Below are 22,691 nucleotides of genomic sequence, written 5' to 3' on the forward strand. Positions count from 1 at the left end.
ACATACATTTTATATCATAATATTAAGCAAGTAGTTTAAAAAAACAAACTTAACTAAAGCTAAAGCCCATCTTTATAATATACAGAACAAATACGCTACAAATAGGGCTATGCGAGCCACAAGATAATTATCTCTACCCGTTACTCCGCTTTAACGGGATAATGCGTAGACATAATTTGCGCATGCGCATGCTAGACCGAAAAGGTCGCATTTAAAATTGCTAAATAAATTACTTTTATCGTATTTGTGTACGCTAATCTCCAAAATAGATATGTGTTTTTTATTTTATTTTGCTGTGAACTTGAGCTCACTTTCATTTTAATTTATTGGAAAATAAAAAAACATCGATTTTATATTGCTTAGATGAAAGGAGACGTTAGCGTACTACGAAATCGCAGTTTTGTCCAGCTTTATAATATGTATTTCATTGGGTAATCACTCTTATATTGCATCAGATTATTGTAGATGCGTAAGTCTCTAAATATAATTAAATGAATTGATTTACAACTAGTGCTATCCTTTTCTACATGAAACATTGTAAACTAGTTGTAAACTTTTAGACATGTCAATTCAGTTTACAGATTTGCTTACAACAGAATGGCACCAATTTTGATGTAACTAAAAGTAGTATTATACATTGTGTGCACAGTATTAAAATCTATTCTTGATAAAAAATACATGGCGACTTTTTTGTCGTCTTATCTATGCGATCATATGTATCTCTTAGTGTATGTTTATGTGATTGCATCAGTTATAGAAAATAGGTGAGCACTTCCAACAACAAATGGTTCTCATTACTTATTTATGGTGAAACAGTGATAACCTAGTGGGTCAGACTTGAATCTTCTTATACACCTCTCAACTTTTCAGAGTTACAAGTATGTTACTTTATTGTATAAGGAAAACATTGTGATGCAAACATGCAGCATGTTTGACTGTTCTCAAAGTTGTGCATAGTATACTGATTAACCTCAATCTGAGGAGATTTGTGCCCTATAGTAGGCCAATAATGGCTTTATAAATATGAGCATGACGAGATGTATGGCTGAATGAAATATAGAATGCTACTTGTTCGGAAACTCATTTAGAGTGAATATCAATATTGAGCTAACCTTGAGCTAACCCTTTACAATAAGCACTGTACATATTGAATTAGCTGCTGTCTTGGACGAAAAAAATATCACCATGTAATATATTATTAAAAAAAACTAATATTATTAAAGCCTCATACTTGACTCCTTATAAAATTACCCATAAAATTCAGCCCCATGCTTGGGTCTTGCAGTAATGTAACACCAGTTTGCCGTCCGTACCAAAGCATTCATATAAATTCTTGATTATTTGATCTGGTGATGGAGCAAATGTCTGATTTACATAGAGGAACTGCAAAAGAAATTTATAAATATTAACACACTTTTTATAGCTGTTTAATGCTGTGGAAACAAAATGCACAATATGTTTGGACCATTGGGATCTCTGTTTCATTAAGATTGGTGTAGTGGTTAAGCCTAAACTGATAACATACAAACAGACACATTTCCAAAAGACACAACCTGCTAAATTTTTATTATATTTTTCGGATCATAATCATTTGATTATGATCCGAATTACACAACAGAACATGGTTTTCCTTTCAGAATTGAAAGTATTTAGGCTGTAGTCCACCAGGCTGGCCAAGTGCAAAGTAGTAGACTTCACACACCTTCAAGAAGGTTATGGAGAACTCTCTAGCATGCATGTTTTCTTTTGTTTTGCTTCACCGTTTAAGAAAATGATGTTTAATAAAGAAGAAGAAGCACATAACTTAGAAAATGTAGCATGCCAGGATTTAAACATGGCCCACAAAAGTGAAGCCAAAGACCTAACTGCTAGGCTATTACTGCTTAGATATCCTATACAACCTCAATTTTGTTTTTACTGGTATGGTGTCCTTGGTGTCAATATATCAAAAGTCAAAATATCATAAGTAAATTAGATTCTGATCACTGTGGTCAATTAATCCAGTTCAAAAATTGGGAAAAAACATTGTCTAAACATAAAATAACTTTTGTGCCTGTGACATCAGACCGACTGGAGAAAATGAGAATAGGCCTTGTTAAGGACCTTCCTTTTTTATCATCTACAATTGGCCCTAACGCAATGTACACTACTTTCTTCAGTAAATTTATTACAATATTTAATTCCATTTTCACTAGTAAGTCTGTCATGATTACTGATACACTAGTTTTCAGTGAGTGGGCTACGACTGAATTGCATAAAAGTAGACAAAGGTTATATGATCTGTACGCGATACGAGAATATAACACCAGTGATGAGTTCAAAAAAAATGTGCAATTGTTTTCCAAACAATTTAAACGTGAATGCATTTTGGCTAAATCTATATTCATACAGAATAAAATAAAAAATAGCAGTAATGTTATAAAAACAACTTGGAACATAATTAATCAGGAGACAGGAAGAGTAACACCTCGAACTATTGACATCAAACTTGATGTAGATAACAAGTCAATAACGTCAGCTTTCGAGGTTGCAACTGCTTTTGAAACGTTCTTCACCAACATTCCTGTCTCCACAACAAAATCATTGAAATCATCACCGGACACCGCTCTCTCTTTGTTGAAGTTTAATGTGCCTGAATGTAACGATACTTTTAAGTTCAGACACGTTAGCAGCTCAGACGTTATAAAGGCATTTAAATTATTAAATAATAAGAAAACAAATGACTTGTGGGGCATTTCCGTTAACGTTGTAAAGTCTTTGATTGATTTAATTGCACCTGACCTATCATTCATATTTAATAATTGTATAGACTGTGGTGTGTTTCCTGATTTAATGAAACATAGCAAACTATAGTCGTAAAAATGTAATAGGCCCGTTTTGACATTTGTCATCGCAACGTAACTAGTTATGGAACCATAAGACTGTACTCGATACTCACGATAAATCAATTCAAGTTTGTATCAGTACTTGATTGATATTATTATGTATTGTAAAGTGTTCGTTCGTTCAAAGTATTCCTTTAACTTCACAACCAATACGCGTGACTAGCTGTTGATTATACGTCCACTTTTCAACATGTTGAAACAGAGTTAGTACTATATAACCACAAACACAAAAATCGAGTCAAATCACTATGTTTAAATTAATGTCCAAAATAGAAGAGCCATAGTTAACGTAATAGTAAACAATATATATCAAACTTAAACGAGCGCACAGTCAACTTTACAAGATGAGTAACGAAAAACTGCGCAGTGCGCGCGGGGACGCTTCAATCATGTGCCGATTGGTCAGATACATCATCTCAGACTCATTATTTAGAACCCATTTTGAGAACCAAGCTCATTCTTTGCAGTAAAGATAACTACACAATATTTAATTTCGATATTCAGTAAAAAAATGGTTACAGCTCTAGTATAAAAAAAAAAAGACTGAGAACGTAACTGTTTTCGGAACGTTTCGCAACAATTATAAATTGCATGCTACTATGAAGTAAGCGCAAAAAGAATACTCGCGATATATTCTTTCATATTATTTAACGTACCAAAAAAATTTACGTATTTTTTAAAACACTGTATGTAATTGATTTTTATTTTTTTGTTTCTTTCAGTTTCGTTCCAAGTTACATTCTATGGTCTTGCACAAATGTCAAAACGGGCCTATTACATTTTTCCGACTATAGTTCCGTTGTTCAAATCGGGTAGTACTACCGACCCCTCTAACTTTAGACCAATATCTGTACTACCTACTCTCAGTAAAATCTTTGAAAAACTTATATTAAATCAATTACTTCACTTTTTTAATAAGAACGATTTATTGCACGGGCAGCAATTTGGTTTTACACGGGGTCGCTCAACAACCGATGCTGGTGTTGAGTTAGTAAAAAATATATTTGAAGCCTGGGAGAAGTCACGCGACGCACTTGGCGTCTTCTGTGACTTGTCCAAGGCTTTCGATTGTGTACAACATGAAACATTAATCAGGAAACTACACCACTATGGAATTCGGGGCATAGCTCTAGATTTAATGATTTCCTATCTTAATGATAGAATTCAAAAAGTTGACGTGAACGGAAAGCGGTCTAACGGGTCATTTGTGCAAATTGGTGTACCCCAGGGATCTATATTAGGACCCTTCCTATTCCTCATTTACATGAATGACCTTCCTTACCTAGCTGAGGACAATCACGGGATAGTATTGTTTGCTGATGATACATCATTGATGTTTAAAATTAAACGTCGTGAAAAAAATCTTGACGATGTAAACATATGTCTCGCTAAAGTAGTACAATGGTTTGAGGCTAATAACTTAGCTCTTAACGGAAAAAAAACGAAGAGTATTAAATTCACACTACCGAATGTTAAACAAGTAAAAACCATTGTACAACTTAATAATGAGGAGTTGGATTTGGTGGATACGACAATCTTTTTAGGAATAACTTTAGATGCTAAGCTTCAATGGGGCCCACATATAAATAATTTAGCGAACAGACTTAGTTCTGCAGCATACGCGGTAAAAAAGATTCGTCATATGACAAACATAGAAACTGCTAGGCTTGTTTATTTTAGTTATTTTCACAGCATTATGTCCTATGGCATTTTATTATGGGGTAATGCTGCTGATATAGATTCTATTTTCGTCCTGCAGAAAAGGGCTGTTCGTGCGATATATAAAATGGGCCCAAGAGAGTCATTAAGGGATAAATTTAAAGAAGTTAAAATAATGACGGTGCATAGTCAGTACATATATGAAAATTTAATTTATGTCCATAAAAATATATCAAAATTTAAAAAGAAAATGCACTGTAACAATATAAATATTAGAAGCAAAAATAAACTCGTTGTGCAGTTTACTAGGCTACACAAAATTGCAAATTCATTCAAGGGCAATTGTATATTATTTTATAACAAATTACCAAATGAAATCTTTGAGTTGTCTCTCAATAAGTTCAAAGTTTATATAAAACGTAAGCTTACAGAAAAATCCTATTATAACATTAAGGATTATTTAAACGATAAAAAAGCTTGGGTGTGAATTGCTCTAGCTTCATAGCTTAATTTAAATTTACTGGAAGATGGTGATAACAAAAAAATAAATTTACCCGGCTAAGTTTGTTGTGGGCTCTTCTTAGACCAGGGCGCGTTTGGAACCCTCGTAGCTTTAGATTTAAGTTGGCGAACGAAGTTATCACCATCCCGTTACAATTATGTAAACAATTATGTATGAACGCTTCATAAGTGCCTGTGGTAGGCCTACATGAATAAAGAAATTTTGAATATGAATTTGAATTTGGTGTTCCTTAAATTATAATAATACACACCAGTTTCTCTTCAGGCTCCAGCTTGAGATATTTCTTGACAAACTCCATTATCCAACCTATGGGTTTTTCTGCATCCACCGCCCACTTCTTTTTCTTCATTATAGGTGCATTACCAGTTGCTTTCAGTAAAATGTCAACTGTGAAGACACAAAACAAACAAAATTTGAATTTGATTTTTTACAAGGATTGTTAAATGTAGTACCTCTAATCCTACTTTGGTATTTATAAGAATGGCCAAACTGAAAAAACAAGTCTGCCGTACCACAAACCAAATTTGGATAGAGGGAAGGAGAAGAAAATATAATAGCTAAGTATGGACTTGATAAGAAAGATGAGAGTTAAAACATATTTACAAGTAAACATTACAGTATTATTAATGTTCACAAATAATATATGCTGTCGAACTATTCACATATGTACCCAATATGCTGGCACTATTGCCTCTTTGATTTGCCTAAAAAAGCACCAGCTCTTGGAGACCAATTTTTGGTTCACGACATTTTAATGAAATAATTCGTGTTCGGTGACCGTGGGTTATAAACATAAGCACTGCAAAAACGTAGTCATAAGCAACAACCGTGAATTGCACCCTTTAAACATCTGAGCAAATTTGGGGGCGTACATGGTAACGTACGTGACGCTGCAATATCTTTTAAAAGTGGTAATATAATTCTAACCTTTAACTTTATCTGATTTAACGCTATCTCCATTTTCTTTTTGGTCTACCTCTTTTGTATTATCTGAATCTGCTTGAGAAATGTCGTCAGGTACCTTTTCATCTCCCATTGTGTAAAACCTATTTGTTAATTTTAAAAATAAAAGCAATGAAAACTACAGTACATTTATACAATAAAAACAAACCAATAACATATAAATTGTACGTCAAATGTCACTTTGCGTCTGTGGTAGGTCCTGTGTCTGTCGTGTATTTATGCTTTATTGACTGTGCGGATTTAATTTCTACTTCCTACTTTCTTTGTGAACTATAGTCGGAAAAATGTAATAGGCCCGTTTTGACATTTGTGCAAGACCATAGAATGTAACTTGGAACGAAACTGAAAGAAACAAAAAAATAAAAATCAATTACATACAGTGTTTTAAAAAATACGTAAATTTTTTTGGGACGTTAAATAATATGAAAGAATATATCGCGAGTATTCTTTTTGCGCTTACTTCATAGTAGCATGCAATTTATAATTGTTGCGAAACGTTCCGAAAACAGTTACGTTCTCAGTCTTTTTTTTTTTTATACTAGAGCTGTAACCATTTTTTTACTGAATATCGAAATTAAATATTGTGTAGTTATCTTTACTGCAAAGAATAAGCTTGGTTCTCAAAATGGGTTCTAAATAATGAGTCTGAGATGATGTATCTGACCAAGCGGCACATGACTTAAGCGTCCCCGCGCGCACTGCGCAGTTTTTCGTTCCTCATCTTGTAAAGTTGACTGTGCGCTCGTTTAAGTTTGATATAAATTGTTTACTATTACGTTAACTTTGGCTCTTCTATTTTGGACATTAAATTAAACATAGTGATTTGACTCGATTTTTGTGTTTGTTGTTATATAGTACTAACTCTGTTTCAACATGTTGAAAAGTGGACGTATAATCAACAGCCAGTCACGCGTATTGGTTGTGAAGTTAAAGGAATACTTTGAACGAACGAACACTTTACAATACATAATAATATCAATCAAGTACTGATACAAACTTGAATTGATTTATCGTGAGTATCGAGTACAGAGTCTTATGGTTCCATAACTAGTTACGTCGCGATGACAAATGTCAAAACGGGCCTATTACATTTTTACGACTATAAAGATTGCCTTATGGAGGGTAGAGGTAAGGAGAGTCATCTGTGTATATGAAAAAGTGTCGTCAAAATGTATTAAATTAGGATGGCGCCACATTTGCATCAGGGTAACTCTTAAAAGAAGCGCCAAATATAAATATTGTTAGAGTAGGCTTGAAAAATAAACAAGGAAGTATGGAGATACAAGGAAGTAAGGTTATATTTACCACAATATTTTGTACAACGTAAGTTGTTGAAATTCTCAATAATTAACTACTTTAGTCGATAATGACATTAAATTTTTTAACTCTGCATACTTCAATTCATCTACGATTGCTACATTCATACCATACCCTGTGCATCCACCAGCGCCAATGTGGAGGATTTTTGAACTGTTATTTAGCGCAACAACTGGACACTTTTTCAATTTTTCTTCCATATAAGATGACTCTCCTTACCTCTACCCTCCATAATGTAAACATCATTTTGATCTGTCACTGCTCTGCACAAAATAATGATTTAGAGTATATTTAACGAAATACGTAATAAGTCACTCGTTAATGTGTAGATTCTGTGGTATTGTTTATATTGTAAAACTAATCATTATTCCTTAATCTGTGATCTAAAAAAACCTAAAAAGTACTATTTTGCACAGACCAGTACATTTTGTAGCAGTGATTTTAGTGTGCACTTAAATTAAATTCAATGAACTTTGGTGTACCAACTGTAGTTGTTGCAGCTGTGCACTTGGCACTTAGAAAGTTAGAATTGCTCACTTCAAGTAACGTCATGTTCGATTTGGTTTGGTCACTACATTTGTGATTTTCACACCAAAACTTGAGTGACTTTTTGTGTCGTGAAGAAGTTTATTATTTTTAAAAAGAAGTTTAGGACTAAACACTATTGCATTGAAAATTTAAGACTCTCCTATATAATGTGAGTTGACCTACTTTATTTTCATTTTTCGTGTTTTTTATTACTTTATTTCTGTAAAAATTAAAAAAACTATTCCGTCTTTAGAAGAACCTTCTGATAACACTGATCAAACAGGGTTGGTAAGGGGCATTTTTCGCGCACCGGATGTTTGATGTGACATTCGATTTAAAATAACGAAGTTTAAAATAAATAATTAAGTTATGAATACACACTACCGAATACTCTATGAAAACAGCAAAAGAGGTTTAAACACATATAAAATGAACAAAAACATTTGCTTTGACTTACTTATAATAATGTGTTTAAAAGGAAATTGCATACAATTCTACAATAAACTACCCATTGTCACCTTGAAAATTGTTTTAAACGTAAGCTTATAGTAAAATCTTATTATAGTAATCGATAAAAAAGCTTGGGTGTGAATTATTGCTCTACCCAGGTTGCTCCTCTAATAATTTTAAATGAAAATGACATAGTGATAGCCAAAAAAATAACCAACAACACCTGGCTTAGTTTCTTGTGGGCTTCTTCTTAGACCAGGATGCGTTTGGAACCCTCGTAATTTTAGTTTTCAGTTAACGAATATGGTTATCGCCATCATCTCACTACCGTGTAATTCTCATGTAATGTACAAAAGTGCCACCTATGGGCCCACATGGATGAAGATATTTCTGACTTTACTGGGTGTTAAATAGTAATCCATTTAACCAGATATCAAATCATATTGCAATGCGTTTATGATTGTTAATATGATACACAAGACACAGAGAGACCCTAATTCTTAGAGTGAGAAGGATTGAGGCTGTAGTCCATCACACTGTCCTGGTGCGGAATGTTAGAATGCACTCGCCTAAAGGACTCAGGCATGCTAATGCTAGTTATATTTTAGATAAGCGGTGATAGCCTAGTGGGTAGGAGCTCGACTTCACCAGCATGCACCTCTAACTTTTCTAAGTTATGTGCGTTTTATGTAATCTAAAAATTCCTTGCTTCAACGGTGAAGGAAAACATCATGACGAAATCGGCATGCCTGAGAGTTCTCAATAATGCTCTCATAGGAGTGTGGAGTTCACCAAACCGCATTGAGCCAGCGTAGTGTACTACGGCCGTAACCACTCTCCATTGCGGGAGGAGTCCCGTGTCCTGTAGTGGCCACGGTAACTGGTTTATATGATGATGATGATGATATTTCAATTGCTAAAAACGCGCGTAAGTTAGAAGTGCGTGCCGGATACTGAACTCTGTCCCCAGCAAGCGATATTTGGATGACTATTAAAAAAAAAAAAAACTTTTTCAGCAATATGAGTTACGAAGGATGGTATTCCAAGAAGGATGTACTCAAAGACTTGAGGAAGGCTACCGGCAAACGTGTCCTGGACATTGACGAGAGATCAGTTCTAGTTGGAGAGCAGCCACCACCTCAGCGGTACAACATGCTAGATGAAGGTTAGCTTTTTATGCAATTAAGTAGTTCCTGAGATCATTGCATTGAAACAACCAAACAAACTCTTCAGCTTGATACAACGTGTAGCCGAATTACAAAGTAATGTTGAAGGGTGTATAAGTATATCTAATAAGGAATAACCCTGTAAAAATATTAAATAAGCATTTCCATTTATATTTCCATACAAACAAATTAAAACATTCTTTAGTTTTTAGTTATGACAACCCTATTGAAGACATAAGTCGTCGGCCACAACTTGTTATGTTAAAATAACGTCCAGAGAATTGATCTTTTTGATTAGGTACGCTAAAAATACTTACAGCATTCTTTATAATGCAACATTGTTATGGAATGGGGGAAAATTGCTGACCAATTTGGGTCATCTTACATTGGTATTGGATGAGCAGGATTAATTAAACAATAAACAAATTGTCTTAATTAGCTTATTACTCAAAATATGGGACAGCTTTGCAATCGTACATTTATTATCATAAACCTGTCAATGTTGCACAAATGCAGTTTGGTGGGCTTCAAGATTAATTATTAACTCACGGACCTCTCAGTAGGAGAATTTTAGAGGGTAGACACACCACGCTGCAATAATGCGGGTTGGTGGGCAATACAGATTAATTTTTAACTCGTGTGCGTATTAAAAAACGGGTTTAGGGTGTTCTCAGAGGTAAGGCGTGGAGCTCGCCAATAACGTAACTCCGTGCCCACCACTGCCGTTTTGGAGCAGCGTAGTGGGTCTATGCTCTAAAACCGTTTCTCCTATAAGAGGCCTATGTCCAGCAGTGGGACAATAAAGGGCTGCGGATGATGAAGCTATAATGCTGATGTGCTATTGGGAACTTACCAAACAGTACTTACATTTTATTTTTGGGTATGTAAAGTACAGTACTTTACATGCAATGTACGCATCAATACATATTTGAATAAAGAAATATTTCACTTTAACTTTGACGACGCCTCAGGAGGATGGTATGTCCATGTTGAGAGAAAAAGTTTAAAGATGTTAAAATAATGACAGGTCTATAGCCAAAACATATTTGGAAATTTAATGTATGTTCACAATATATTATATAAATTTAAGAGAAATTGTGACTGCAATAATTTGAACTACAGCAATACATTAGACTACACAAAATAAGCAATTCATTTAAAGGAAATTGTATACAATTTTACAATAAATTACCTGTTGATATCTTAGGGATGTCTCTAAAAAAGTTTAAACTTTGCATTAAGTGAAAGCTTATGGAAAAGTCCTATTATAGTATACTAGCGTACCAGCCCGCGTCGCCGGGCTAGATTTTGCTTTATTTTATTTAAACAATAAACTTACATCATTAAATTTTTAATTTAAGTCTCATAATATATTAAACATATTTATTTCTATCCGTATTCATTCTCTTCTATTCGCTTTTCGAACGGGTGAAGATCATTATCTACACCCATGTACACCCAACAATAGAATATCATCATAGTAAATAAAAGTGTATTTGACAGTTTGACATTTCAAAAATGCTCCGATCGTCACCAAACTTTATAGAATTACTCGCCAGGTCAATCCGGAGATTCCCCGAAAGTTTCATTGAAATCGGTCCAGCCGAGCCTATACGGAACATACCCACACACTTTCTCTTTTATATAATATATAGAAAGGATAAACGTAAACGATAAAATAGCTTGGGTGTGAACTATTGCACTAACCAGGTTGCTTCTTTAATATTTTCAAATGAAAATGAGATTGGGATAACAAAAAGAACACCCGGCTAAGTTTTTTGTGGGCTTCTTAGGTCAGGGCGTAATAATGGTTTCTAACGGGCATGATTGTCGTCAAACGCTGGCCTATCGTGAATAAAAAAAAAAACTATGTACACATTGTGTATGTTATCAATATCAAAAGTGTGCCTATTTGAATAAAGAAATATTTGACTTAAACTTTGACTACGCCTCAGGTTGATGGCAGGGGCGTGCACTTTATACATGCACAAAAGCACTGCCTACCCTAAAATTGACGATTTCTGCCATTTTATGCAATATTCCTGCTGTAGGCATACCCTGGTAAGAAACCCAGTGCACGGCACGGTATTTTGTAGACCGTGTTCTTTACGTGAGTAAGCCTAGTGGTAGTAGGTACCTATTCGGACGAGCTCTGTCTTAATAAGCTCTACGACTATATCTGTGTATTTATTGAGTAAAAGGTTTTTTTTAAATTCTCCAGAAGCAGAGTTGCAGTTGCTGCGGCTCTGCGGTGGGTGCAAGCCGGCCACTGAAGGTGTATGCACGCCCGACCTGGTCGGCATCACGCAAATGCTACGGATGGTAAGTAATAAAATAATAATAGCTATATTTAATCTATAATGGGGAAAATATTACAAAAACCATTTTTATAAAATTTATCTAATTATACAGTTTTAGTGAAGTTTATATAATTGTTAATAATTATCTCTCTCTCTTTTAATTGTGTTTGTTTTAATATTTTAACCGACTTATTAAAAAGGAGGATTTATTAGAAGAAGGTTTTTTTTATGATTGTTAGCTTGGAACTCTGTCATTTATAAATCGATTTGTAAATTTATTTGGGTTGGTTGGTTTGGACGGTATACTTCCCATGTGGTCCCATTTACACAAATCAAGATCTGATGTAAGGATCTTGGAGAAATTGAGGGAACTCTTCAAATATTATATGGACACCTATGAGTATTTATTCAAGTAATTAGAGCATTCGAAAAGCACTACTTGGTTAAGTGAAACTGATGAAGACCACTGATGGCCAACGGAACTACACGATAACAAGTATTACACTGGTTGCGATTCGATTATGGTATAATAGGTAATAATATAAGTAGGTAAGCAATTGCAAAATATCATTAGGATCGCGATTTAGCTGCATAGTTATCTTTATCATTTTGAAATGTACTTAATTCAAAAAAAATCAAAATTCATATATTTCAAGTAGGCCTAAATAATGAGCGCTTTAAAACGTCAAGTCAGTCTGTTTGTAGTGACTCTACCACCGGTTCGGAAGGCAGATTCCACTGAGAAGAGCCGGCAAGAAACTCAGCAGATTGCTCTTTTCCAACATGATTTTAAAGTTTAACAGAGATGAGAGAAGAGTGGCCTGCTTCCAAGCGGCCTTGTCGTTAAGGAATTAATCAATCGTGTAGTAACCACGATTTGTTAAATGTGTTTTAATATATTGTTTAAACTTAGGTAAAGTAAGATCTAATATTACCTTCGGTATCATGTTATAAAAGCATATACCCATCCCCACAAAGGATTTATGTACTTTTCTCAGACGATATGCAGATATCACTAATTTATGTCCGTTTCTAGTTAGTCGACTGTTTATATCGACTTTTTGTTTATAATTACTAATGTTTTGTTTAATAAAGATTGTATTATTATAAATATATTGCGAGGCTACTGTAAGTATACCTATTACTTTAAATTTGGTACGAATGGATTCGCGTGATCTAAGTTTATATATCGATCGCACCGCTCTTTTCCGTAGTATAAATATAGTTTCTGTATCAGCAGCTCTGTCCGATAACAAGATCCCATACGACATTACACTATGGAAGTATGCAAAATAAACAAGCCTAGCAGTTTAAACATCTGTTAACTGCTAATTTTTCTGACAGCATAAGCAGCTGAGCTGAGCTTACCCGCTAGTGTCTCGATACGGGCAATAATGAAAATGTTATCATTGTTTTAGGTTGACGGCTTAAGCGAAGAAGAACCAAAACAAGAAACACTCAAACCAACAAGAGCGTCTAAACATATAATAACTAAAAGCGTGCTAAATCCTGAGGTGGGCGAATTTGTGCCCATTAGTAGTCATATTAAACATGGTACGGAAACAAAGAAGGAAACGAATTCGAAAAAAACGGCTAAGACTGACACTTGTGATACATTAAATTTAAGTCAAGGAGGTATAGACACACATCAACTTACAGAGATAGAGATTAAGGAAATGAGAGATAAGCTCAAAACTAAAATTAGTGAAACATCCAAAGCTGCCTGTGTGAAGGTAAAACGCGACCGAAACATGGCGATAGCGACGCTACTCAAACTGTATTGCCAAGCGCCTAAACCAGCAGACGAGCATATACCCAAATTGATATCACCAGCGTACTTTGAAAACTCTATAGAAAAATTACGCATAGCAAGAAATTCTACGAAACAAAAAGAGATAGAGACAAATACTATTGAAATACATCAAACTTCTACGGAAAAACAGCAAAGTGATTCTATCACAGACGATATAAAAGTGAAAGAACCGCATATATCAAACATAGCAGCCTCTGTGGATAAGGTGCAAAAGTGGTTGCGAGATACGGAGAATGTTGAAATAAAAATTGAAAAACCAAAGTTAACAATGAAAGTAGATGATCTAAATAAGAAAAGCGACGTTAACAAAACGAATGGCCACTTTAAACAAACGGACAAAATGAAAGGCTCTATGTATTTAGGCGCTATAACTTTTAAAAGAAAAGCCTGCAACAGCAAACCAGCCTCGCCTACATCTACCGATTCCGCGGAGCGGAGGAAACCGGAAAATGGGAATGTTCCAAAAGGCGCTGTATACAAACCATCTCCTTACGCCGCGGAGCTCAACAAGAAATATTTAGAGCGCAGTAAAGTACAAGAGTCCCTTAAAGAAGACTTCTGGGCGGTAGTAGAAACTAAGCTTAAAGCCAAAGACGAGGAAATAAAAAACAAGCAAGCGAAGCTGGAAGCACCATCCGAGAATAGCATAAATTAATTGTTATATAATAAGACATTTAGAACATTTCTTTTAATATCACATAAGTCGAGAATTCTTAGACAAAACTATATTGAAAGCACTAATATAGTTAGTGTTTAAATAACGACACCACTACATTGATATCTGCCAGTATAGTTTTGAATTAAGCGCCATTTACATTGAGATAGTGCTCGCGCACGTTTTGCGTTGAGAATTTGCTTTTATAAGAGAAACGCTCGTAGATTATCGCCTAGAGCTATAAAGGATTTACTAAAGTATAAAAAACCCTAAACTCAGCGATATTGAGAGCACTAAAATTAGTTAATGTATTTTAATAAGGAATAGAAGGAAAATAAAATGGCGTTCACGCACCAGTAAACGCAGCGTTGGTAGACCCCCGAAGAGGTGGACGAATGACATAAGGAGAGTCGATGTCCGCTGGACCTAAGCGGCACAAGACCGTGGTATTTGGAACTCCCTACAAAACCTACACCTAAACCTGACCTATGCCCAGCAGTGGACCTCAATCGTTTGACTTGGCTGGGATGCGTAAAATATTAGTCTGGTAAAACTTAACAGTTTGTTAAAAATTTAAACTGTTTAAGACTTCGTAGTGCATTCATTGACTTGAAATTGCCTTATCGCTTGAAAGTTAACTACGATTTATGTGGAATCGAAGGAGCGCCATCTGTTTTCAATTCTGGGAAACAGTACTGTCACTAGATGGCGCTTTTCGAAAGTTTTTTATTATTATAGACTAATTTGACATATTATGATAAGCTCTTGAAGTAGAAGCGATTCGATCATTTATTAGAGGAGAGGTTCTTTACTCTATGTTAGCTTAACATTGACTTAATGTTGACATGTAACGGCCGACTGGCCCAGTGGGCAATGACACTGCTTTCTGAGTCCAAGGCCGTGGGTTATTATATTCCCACAACTTGAAAATGTTTGTGTGATGAACATGTGTGGTTTTCAGTGGCTCGGTGTTCATTTGTATATTATAAGTATTTTTGTATATTATTCATCAGTCATCTTAGTACCTATAACACAAGCTACGCTTACTTTGAGGGTTAGGTGACGATGTGTGCATTGTAGTGTATTTATATGTTATATATTTATTGACACTGTAGTGTTGGTAGTGTCAATCAGCGCGTGAGTAAACTAGTGGTTGTGCCAAATATAATATGGTAATGTAAACAAAGTAAACGTTTCGCAGTTAAAGACTGAGTTACGTCATAGGGCTATATTAATTGTAACTTATAAATAAGTACAATTTCTTATTGTGAAAATTAAGCTTAATTTCCATACTCCGCGAAAAGCAGGAGAATCTTTAAGGTGTAATTTATAATTTTTTAAATCCTTACATTCCACACCAAACAGATCTTCGGCAATGTACCCTCTCCGTTTCGAGAAATAAAGAAAGGTATAAAAGGCGAATTTTACACTTAACAATTTTGCATTGTCATCAAACATCCCGTGGGAATGCTCTGGTTTCGGAGCGAAACGTGTGTAGAGGGTACATTGCCGAAGATCTGTTTGGTGTGGAGTGTAAGGATTGAAAAAATTATAAATTACACCATACAAATTCTCAAAATTAAGCTTAATTTTCATAATATATCATGGAATTCCGCAAAGTAACGCCTGATTCTATCCAATAGTACAATTTTATGACATAAAGTAACTTATTAGTCAAGTTAGTGAGCTGGTTCGTAACCAATGAAGCATCTTACTTGACGGCGACTGGCGCAGTGGGCAGCGAAACTGAGTCGTGGCCGTGGGTTCGATTCCTACAACTGGAAAATGTTTATGTGATGAACATGAATGTTTTTGAGTGTCTGGGTGTTTATTTATCTATATATTATAAGTATTTATGTATATTATTCATAAACAAATATTCATCAGTTATCTTAGTACCCATAACACAAGCTACGCTTACTTTGGGACTAGATGGCGATGTGTGTATTGCCGTAGTATATTTTTTTTTTATCTTACTGATGCTTCTACATATAGCCTATAGCAGTCCACCGCTGGACTTAAGGCCTCTCCATAAAGGAACACCACGCTGGGCAGAGGGGTTGGTGATCGCAATAGATGGTAGTAGTAGAATAGAGGGCGCTACTGCCCGCTCTCCATAACATTCCCTAAGTCGCCTCGTACATTTATTTACACGAGGCGACTAAGGGAATCGTATGTTTGTTTTATATTGTCTTTTATGACATTCATAACGCAGTGGATGGGCCGTGATCCTTATACGTAAAAATCCCTGGGTTCGATCCTCGTCAGGGGAATTTTAAGAATTAAAAATTTTCGGCCGTGGCTACGAGTGCCGCCGCATTGCGAACAATTAGGCTGCCAGTCCACCGGAGCGGAGCGAGGCAGCCGAGCCGAGAAACGGAGAAATATTAACCAATAGTTATATAATGCACAAAATCTCCGCTAATCTTAAGTGAACCAGACACAGTACGCAACTGCGCTTCGCTCGCTCCGCTCTGGTGGACTGGCAGCCTTAGGGACCTATGGGCTTAGTAAAACGGCCATACCACAGTTTAGCCCGCTAGAATCTCAGACTACATCATCAGGTTAGATTGCAGACAAGGGTAACTTGAAGTGGGATAGAAAAAAAAATTCAATTCAAATTCAAAATTCCTTACTTTCAAGTAGGCCTAATATACGTTCTTTTCAAACGTCAAGTATGTCTGTTTGTGGTAACTCTATTACCAGTTCGGAACTCAGATTCTACCGAGAAGAAGCCGGCAAGAAACTCGGCAGTTGCAATATAAGAAAGGATATAGGAAACTAGAACACTTCTTTTTTACTTTATAAGTACTGATTTTAAGATAAATGTCCTACATTCTTTAAGGGAGTGTGTTCGTAACTGATCACTGAGGGAACAATTAATAAACTATTAATATACAAGTTTAAAGTTAATTTTTATTTTAGGCACGCACAGCTGTGGCCAAAAATATGTATGCAAAAAATGTTAGTCTAGTAAGGAAATTGTGACAATACGTGTTACGTAATCGCTTATTAACTAAATAACTATGTCAACGTGATTTTGTATCAATACATATGTGATGTTTGTTTGTTATTGCACACACAAAATAGACATTATACAAAAAAAAATAGCACATTTAATAAGTGAATAACTTCCTACCGCTTCTCTGTTATTGCTATTCTGTTTCGCGTTTCTGTTATTGCATATAAGCGGGACAACGCTTATATGCAATAACAGAAACTTAAGCTGCTATCTTTTCTGTGGCGTTTCATTTATAGTTACAGTTAAATGTAATAATATGGCTATTAAATTTTAATTTGTTACTCAAAGAGTATGTAAACATTAGCTCCACACAGTAATTAATATGAAATTAACAATTTAGCAATTAAGTTTATTTCATTGTTATATGGTAACACTAAATAAGCATGAGACGTGTAAAACTATTCAACTAAGGTATATTTTTGAAGTGTGCGTCCACAGTGACCAGGGCCTACGACAGGCCTCCGCTTACCGGTTTTGTATGAATTCTTAAACTATCTCGTAAGTCCCTGTTTACTTAAGAGCAGCGGAGAGTTTGAGCAATCCTATCGGTTAATATGTCTCCGTTTCTCGGCTCCGCCGCCTCGCTCCGCCCCGGTTCACTGGCAGGCTAAGTCACTACAACGTGAACGGCAACGGCGTTTTTTATCGTCGTCGCAACGCTAGGCTGGCAATGTGGACGCACACAAGTAGAATTTAAACATTTAGTTTAGTATAGCAATTAATATCAAATAAATTATTATCTTTATTTCATAGTTAAAATTAATATGGTAACACTAAATAAGCATGAGACGTGTAAAATTATGCAACTTATGACAGTTTTCACTAACGCAACAGGGCAATGCCTAAATAAATCTAATCTAATGATATTCCTAGGCATTGATCAACTGTTCACGAATAGCTATCACCTTAGAGTTGGTGAAACGAGGGTTGGTGAATCGTAATATTTCTATAGACATAGCCTAAATCATTAGGCATTCGATTAAGGCTATGTCTATGTTTAGTGAAGACGGACATAAGGAATATTCTTGCTCAAAGCTAAAGTGTACATTACACTTTAGCTCCTAAGTATCTAATAGTATTGTGTAGTAGATTTTAAGTACGTAGTAAGATGTTAGAAGTAATATAATCAACGGTAACACTAAATAAGCATGAGACGTGTAAAATTATTTAACCATGGCCCGTTTTCACTAACGACGAAAACGAAATGTCTAAATAAGTAACGCCTGGTCTATGAGCTTCCTAGGCATACACCAACCGTTAACCAATAGTTGGTGAAACGTTCTTTTCTATAGACATCTAAATCATAAGGCATTCGATTAAGACGATGTCTATGTTAAGTGAAAACGGGCATAAGGAAAATTCCTACTCAAAGATTATGTACACTATAGTCGGAAAAATGTAATAGGCCCGTTTTGACATTTGTGCAAGACCATAGAATGTAACTTGGAACGAAACTGAAAGAAACAAAAAAATAAAAATCAATTGCATACAGTGTTTTAAAAAATACGTAAATTTTTTGGGACGTTAAATAATATGAAAGAATATATCGCGAGTATTCTTTTTGCGCTTACTTCATAGTAGCATGCAATTTATAATTGTTGCGAAACGTTCCGAAAACAGTTACGTTCTCAGTCTTTTTTTTTTTTATACTAGAGCTGTAACCATTTTTTTTACTGAATATCGAAATTAAATATTGTGTAGTTATCTTTACTGCAAAGAATAAGCTTGGTTCTCAAAATGGGTTCTAAATAATGAGTCTGAGATGATGTATCTGACCAAGCGGCACATGACTGAAGCGTCCCCGCGCGCACTGCGCAGTTTTTCGTTCCTCATCTTGTAAAGTTGACTGTGCGCTCGTTTAAGTTTGATGTATATTGTTTACTATTACGTTAACTATGGCTCTTCTATTATGGACATTAATTTAAACATAGTGATTTGACTCGATTTTTGTGTTTGTTGTTATATAGTACTAACTCTGTTTCAACATGTTGAAAAGTGGACGTATAATCACGCCAGTCACGCGTATTGGTTGTGAAGTTAAAGGAATACTTTGAACGAACGAACACTTTACAATACATAATAATATCAATCAAGTACTGATACAAACTTGAATTGATTTATCGTGAGTATCGAGTACAGAGTCTTATGGTTCATAACTAGTTACGTCACGATGACAAATGTCAAAACGGGCCTATTACATTTTTACGACTATAATAGTATTTTGTAGAAGATTTTAATTTACATTTTTGTCATTAATTGGGCCTAGCATTCAAATTAATCAATAGTGTGGAAATATAAAATAAAAATAATAATAGTTGTTTTATTATGTTTGAACTCTAGTGTTCAAACATAATAAAACACCTTTTCTAAATAAATATGTCAAATTAAAATACATACATATTCATTATGATAGTTATAACATTTTTCCAAGAGCCATCTATTAAGTTTACTTCGAAACCTGAAATATGCCACATAGATTTTTGGACATCGAGTCGATTTATTTTAGAAGGATTGTGGATGTAGTTAAACAAACATACACATATCTGTTATGTGTATACATGGCAATTGAAGAATCCCTGATCTTTTGAAAAGCGGCTTGCAACTTTCTGAAGGTTCCGCATTACATACATCCCTCATGCATTTTTTTTGAAGTAGTAATGCTCTAATGACTTCAACTGAACCCCCTAAGTGTCAAACCATGTGTAAATCAGATGATACATATAACTGATGAGCTTAAGGCTACATTTATTGAAATCGTCGGCACGAGACGCCATAGCGCTTATGCAAACTTTCAAATTTTTACAAATATGGTCAATATGAGCTTTCCAGTTGCAATTATTGTCATAAATTATACCAAAAAAATTTAATGTATCAGTGTAGTCTATTTTGATATTATCATATTGAACACTTATTTGAAATATTTTAGAATTATAATAACTAATTTGCATACATTTTGTTTTCCTTCAATTTATATTTAGATCATTTTCATTTAACCAATAAATTACATTTTTTAAAGCATCATTTATTTCTTGTTCCTAATATTCTAACATATAACAAGTATAGTTGTATCATTTGCAAAATATACCAAGGATTGGTTATTGCTGCAGTTATGTCATTAATATAGGTTAAAAAGAGAAATGGCCCTAGTATACTGCCTTGTGGCACTCCTTTTTTATTAAATTTGTATTGAGATTATAAATTGTCTTTATATGCATACTTTCATTAAAATAAGATTATTCAGCTATGAGCTGTACCCCTGACACCATAGCTTTCTAACTTGTCCAATAATATACTGTGGTACTAAGACAAACGCCAGACAATAAATTAAATTGAAGTAAAACATTAAATTCGATCACACGAATTTAATGTTTTACTTCAATTGTATAGGAGGGGCGTGTGTATGTTTCTTTATTAGTATAGGAGGGGCGCGCGGGGCACGAGGCTGCGCGCCATTCAGTTCTGCTTCAGCACCAGAGTTAAACGGACGTTATACTTAATTGCTGTCCTTTTGCATATCATTTCATAAGGTTTATAATTATTAAATGTTTTCTTTAGTTTTGTTTTCTTTAGTTTTGTTTAATATTTGTTTCTCTGTTTGTTGTTCTGTTAATAGTTAAAATAAACCGTAATTTCGTACTATATGTTATGTGTTAATATCATAATAGTTTTTTCAATCTGGCCTTCCTGCTTAGTGCAGCATTTCCTTACTCTCAATCGAGAAGTCGATCTCCCAGTCGTGTTAAGAGTCGCAAATCCTGTACTTCTGATTTTCTTTTTCTGTCTGCAAAAGCTAAAGAATTGTAGATAAATTTGAACTTTAACTTAATATAAATGGGATCTATTTTACACTAATGCTTTAGTATTTTGATACTCGAAAAGGACTCCTATATTGCTAGAAACCAAATCGGATTAAAATTGATCTATATTGTTATGATATTAAAACTTAAATTTACTTACGAAGCTTCGTTCAGCTCGGTCTTTCGACAAGACTTGTAAAATGAAAAACAGAATTACAGGATTTTTGACTCTAAAATGATTTGTATTAGGTCCATTGTACGATACAGAGTTTCATATGCAAAAACGACTCATCGATTGTAGGTATTTCGGCTACTGCTCGTTAATTTGGCACGTCTGTCTTTCAATTCTTAATCAAAAGGACAGTTAAAATGCGCTAAAAAATTATTATCATGATTATTATAAAGATAGACCCAGATTCTTATGACTTTAAGCGAAATTCAAAGTTTATGTCGTCCGATTCAAACTTTATGTCGTCGTGGAAGTTAGTCAACTGCACCATCCCGCTGGATTGGCTACCGAATACTGAATTCGGCGCATCCGACAGCACGAAGTTCGAGATGGCATAAAGTTTGATTTTAACTAAACCTTGTTCATAACATTCATAACCAAACATAGAAACAGTGATTGGTCAGTGTTTTCTGTTTTAACTTCAACTCCATTTCTTCTTATATCTCTTATTATGTAAACAATCTATAAAAATTAAAAAAAAAGAGTTTTAACACATATCTCAATGGTACTTTTATTAAAAATCTAATCTGAAACTCCACTGTTGTTTTATTTTTAGACGCCTAAATAACGGGTGTTATCAGTTTCACCTTTGTCGTTTTTTTTGTTTTATCTTTGCTAGCCCGCTTTTAACTCTGTCTTTGCTATTACGTATATATTATTTATGTTTGTTTAAATATATATATATATATATATATATAGACATCGGTGGTTACGCTTGAACAGAACAACGGTCCAGGGAGATCGTCCGATGGAAAACGCCTGAGTTTACGCTAGGATAAGCTTTAGTCTCAAGTCGTACAGCGGTGAGGGAATTTGTGTGTCTGGCGTAGTGGGTCGTCAACGAGTGGGATGTCGTCCCGTGTCAGTGCAGTTGTAGCAGACTGAATACAGGCACCACTACTTGAAAACGCCTGTCTTGTAGAAAAGAGGACAGTCACAGTCAAACATATCTTTATACAAGTAGGCCCATAGGTGGCACTTTTGATGCTTACATAAGAATTACACGGTAGTGAGATGATGGCGATAACCACATTCGTAAACTTAAAACTAAAGCCACGAGGGTTCCAAACGCGTCCTGATCTAAGAAGAAGCCCACAACAAACTTAGCCGGGTGTTTTTTTTTGTTATCACCATCTCACAATGTCATTTATAATTATTAGAAGAGCAACCTGGTTAGAGCAATAATTCACACCCAAGCTTTTTTTATCGATTACGTAGTCCTTTATACGGTGCAGTAGCCTCGGAGTGCAATGGTGGAGTGTTCGGTACGGAAACCAAACTGTTCTTTGAATAGCTTCAGCTGGAGCATGATTGGCAGCAGTAGCAACTCCTCAGAGGCTTTCAGGTCGTCGACAGCAATGTGATAGAGCGATAGCTCCCAGCA

General features: G+C 35.0%; 2 protein-coding genes across 3 annotated transcripts; one reads left to right on the plus strand and one right to left on the minus strand.

Annotated features, from left to right (window-relative positions):
- Positions 1 to 1,059: 1,059 nt before the first annotated feature.
- On the minus strand, positions 1,060 to 6,296 carry LOC120629403 (autophagy protein 12-like). Of its 2 annotated transcripts, none has more exons than XM_039898339.1 (4): positions 6,199 to 6,296; positions 5,995 to 6,113; positions 5,318 to 5,454; positions 1,060 to 1,383 (listed from the first exon to the last, which is right to left on the minus strand). In XM_039898339.1, exons 2-4 carry the CDS (start codon positions 6,101 to 6,103, stop codon positions 1,261 to 1,263), a joined length of 369 nt encoding a protein of 122 aa, XP_039754273.1. In that variant the 5' UTR covers positions 6,104 to 6,113; positions 6,199 to 6,296; the 3' UTR covers positions 1,060 to 1,260. The 2 variants fall into 2 exon arrangements, with proteins under 2 accessions (XP_039754273.1, XP_039754274.1); XM_039898340.1 differs by having other exon boundaries at positions 6,179 to 6,260.
- Positions 6,297 to 7,682: 1,386 nt separating this feature from the next.
- Positions 7,683 to 14,288, plus strand: LOC120629576. Its single transcript, XM_039898545.1, has 4 exons — positions 7,683 to 8,044; positions 9,342 to 9,490; positions 11,713 to 11,813; positions 13,210 to 14,288. The coding sequence occupies exons 2-4, from the start codon at positions 9,346 to 9,348 to the stop codon at positions 14,257 to 14,259; spliced, it is 1,296 nt and encodes a 431-aa protein (XP_039754479.1). The 5' UTR covers positions 7,683 to 8,044; positions 9,342 to 9,345; the 3' UTR covers positions 14,260 to 14,288.
- The last annotated feature ends 8,403 nt before the right edge of the window (positions 14,289 to 22,691 follow it).

The sequence above is a fragment of the Pararge aegeria genome, chromosome 14 (genome assembly GCF_905163445.1).
Source record: "Pararge aegeria chromosome 14, ilParAegt1.1, whole genome shotgun sequence".
Classification (NCBI taxonomy): domain Eukaryota; kingdom Metazoa; phylum Arthropoda; class Insecta; order Lepidoptera; family Nymphalidae; genus Pararge; species Pararge aegeria.

What these genes read in the sequence shown, in the direction of transcription:
- LOC120629403 (XM_039898339.1), bottom strand. Translation starts at nt 6,103, where the DNA reads ATGGGAGATGAAAAGGTACCTGACGACATTTCTCAAGCAGATTCAGAT. An exon ending in TAAATCAGATAAAGTTAAAG is followed by an intron (nt 5,455 to 5,994) that starts GTTAGAATTATA and finishes GTGTCTTCACAG; the next exon opens with TTGACATTTTACTGAAAGCA. An exon ending in TGGAGCCTGAAGAGAAACTG is followed by an intron (nt 1,384 to 5,317) that starts GTGTGTATTATT and finishes TTTCTTTTGCAG; the next exon opens with TTCCTCTATGTAAATCAGAC.
- LOC120629576 (XM_039898545.1), top strand. Translation starts at nt 9,346, where the DNA reads ATGAGTTACGAAGGATGGTATTCCAAGAAGGATGTACTCAAAGACTTG. An exon ending in GTACAACATGCTAGATGAAG is followed by an intron (nt 9,491 to 11,712) that starts GTTAGCTTTTTA and finishes TAAATTCTCCAG; the next exon opens with AAGCAGAGTTGCAGTTGCTG. An exon ending in TCACGCAAATGCTACGGATG is followed by an intron (nt 11,814 to 13,209) that starts GTAAGTAATAAA and finishes TCATTGTTTTAG; the next exon opens with GTTGACGGCTTAAGCGAAGA.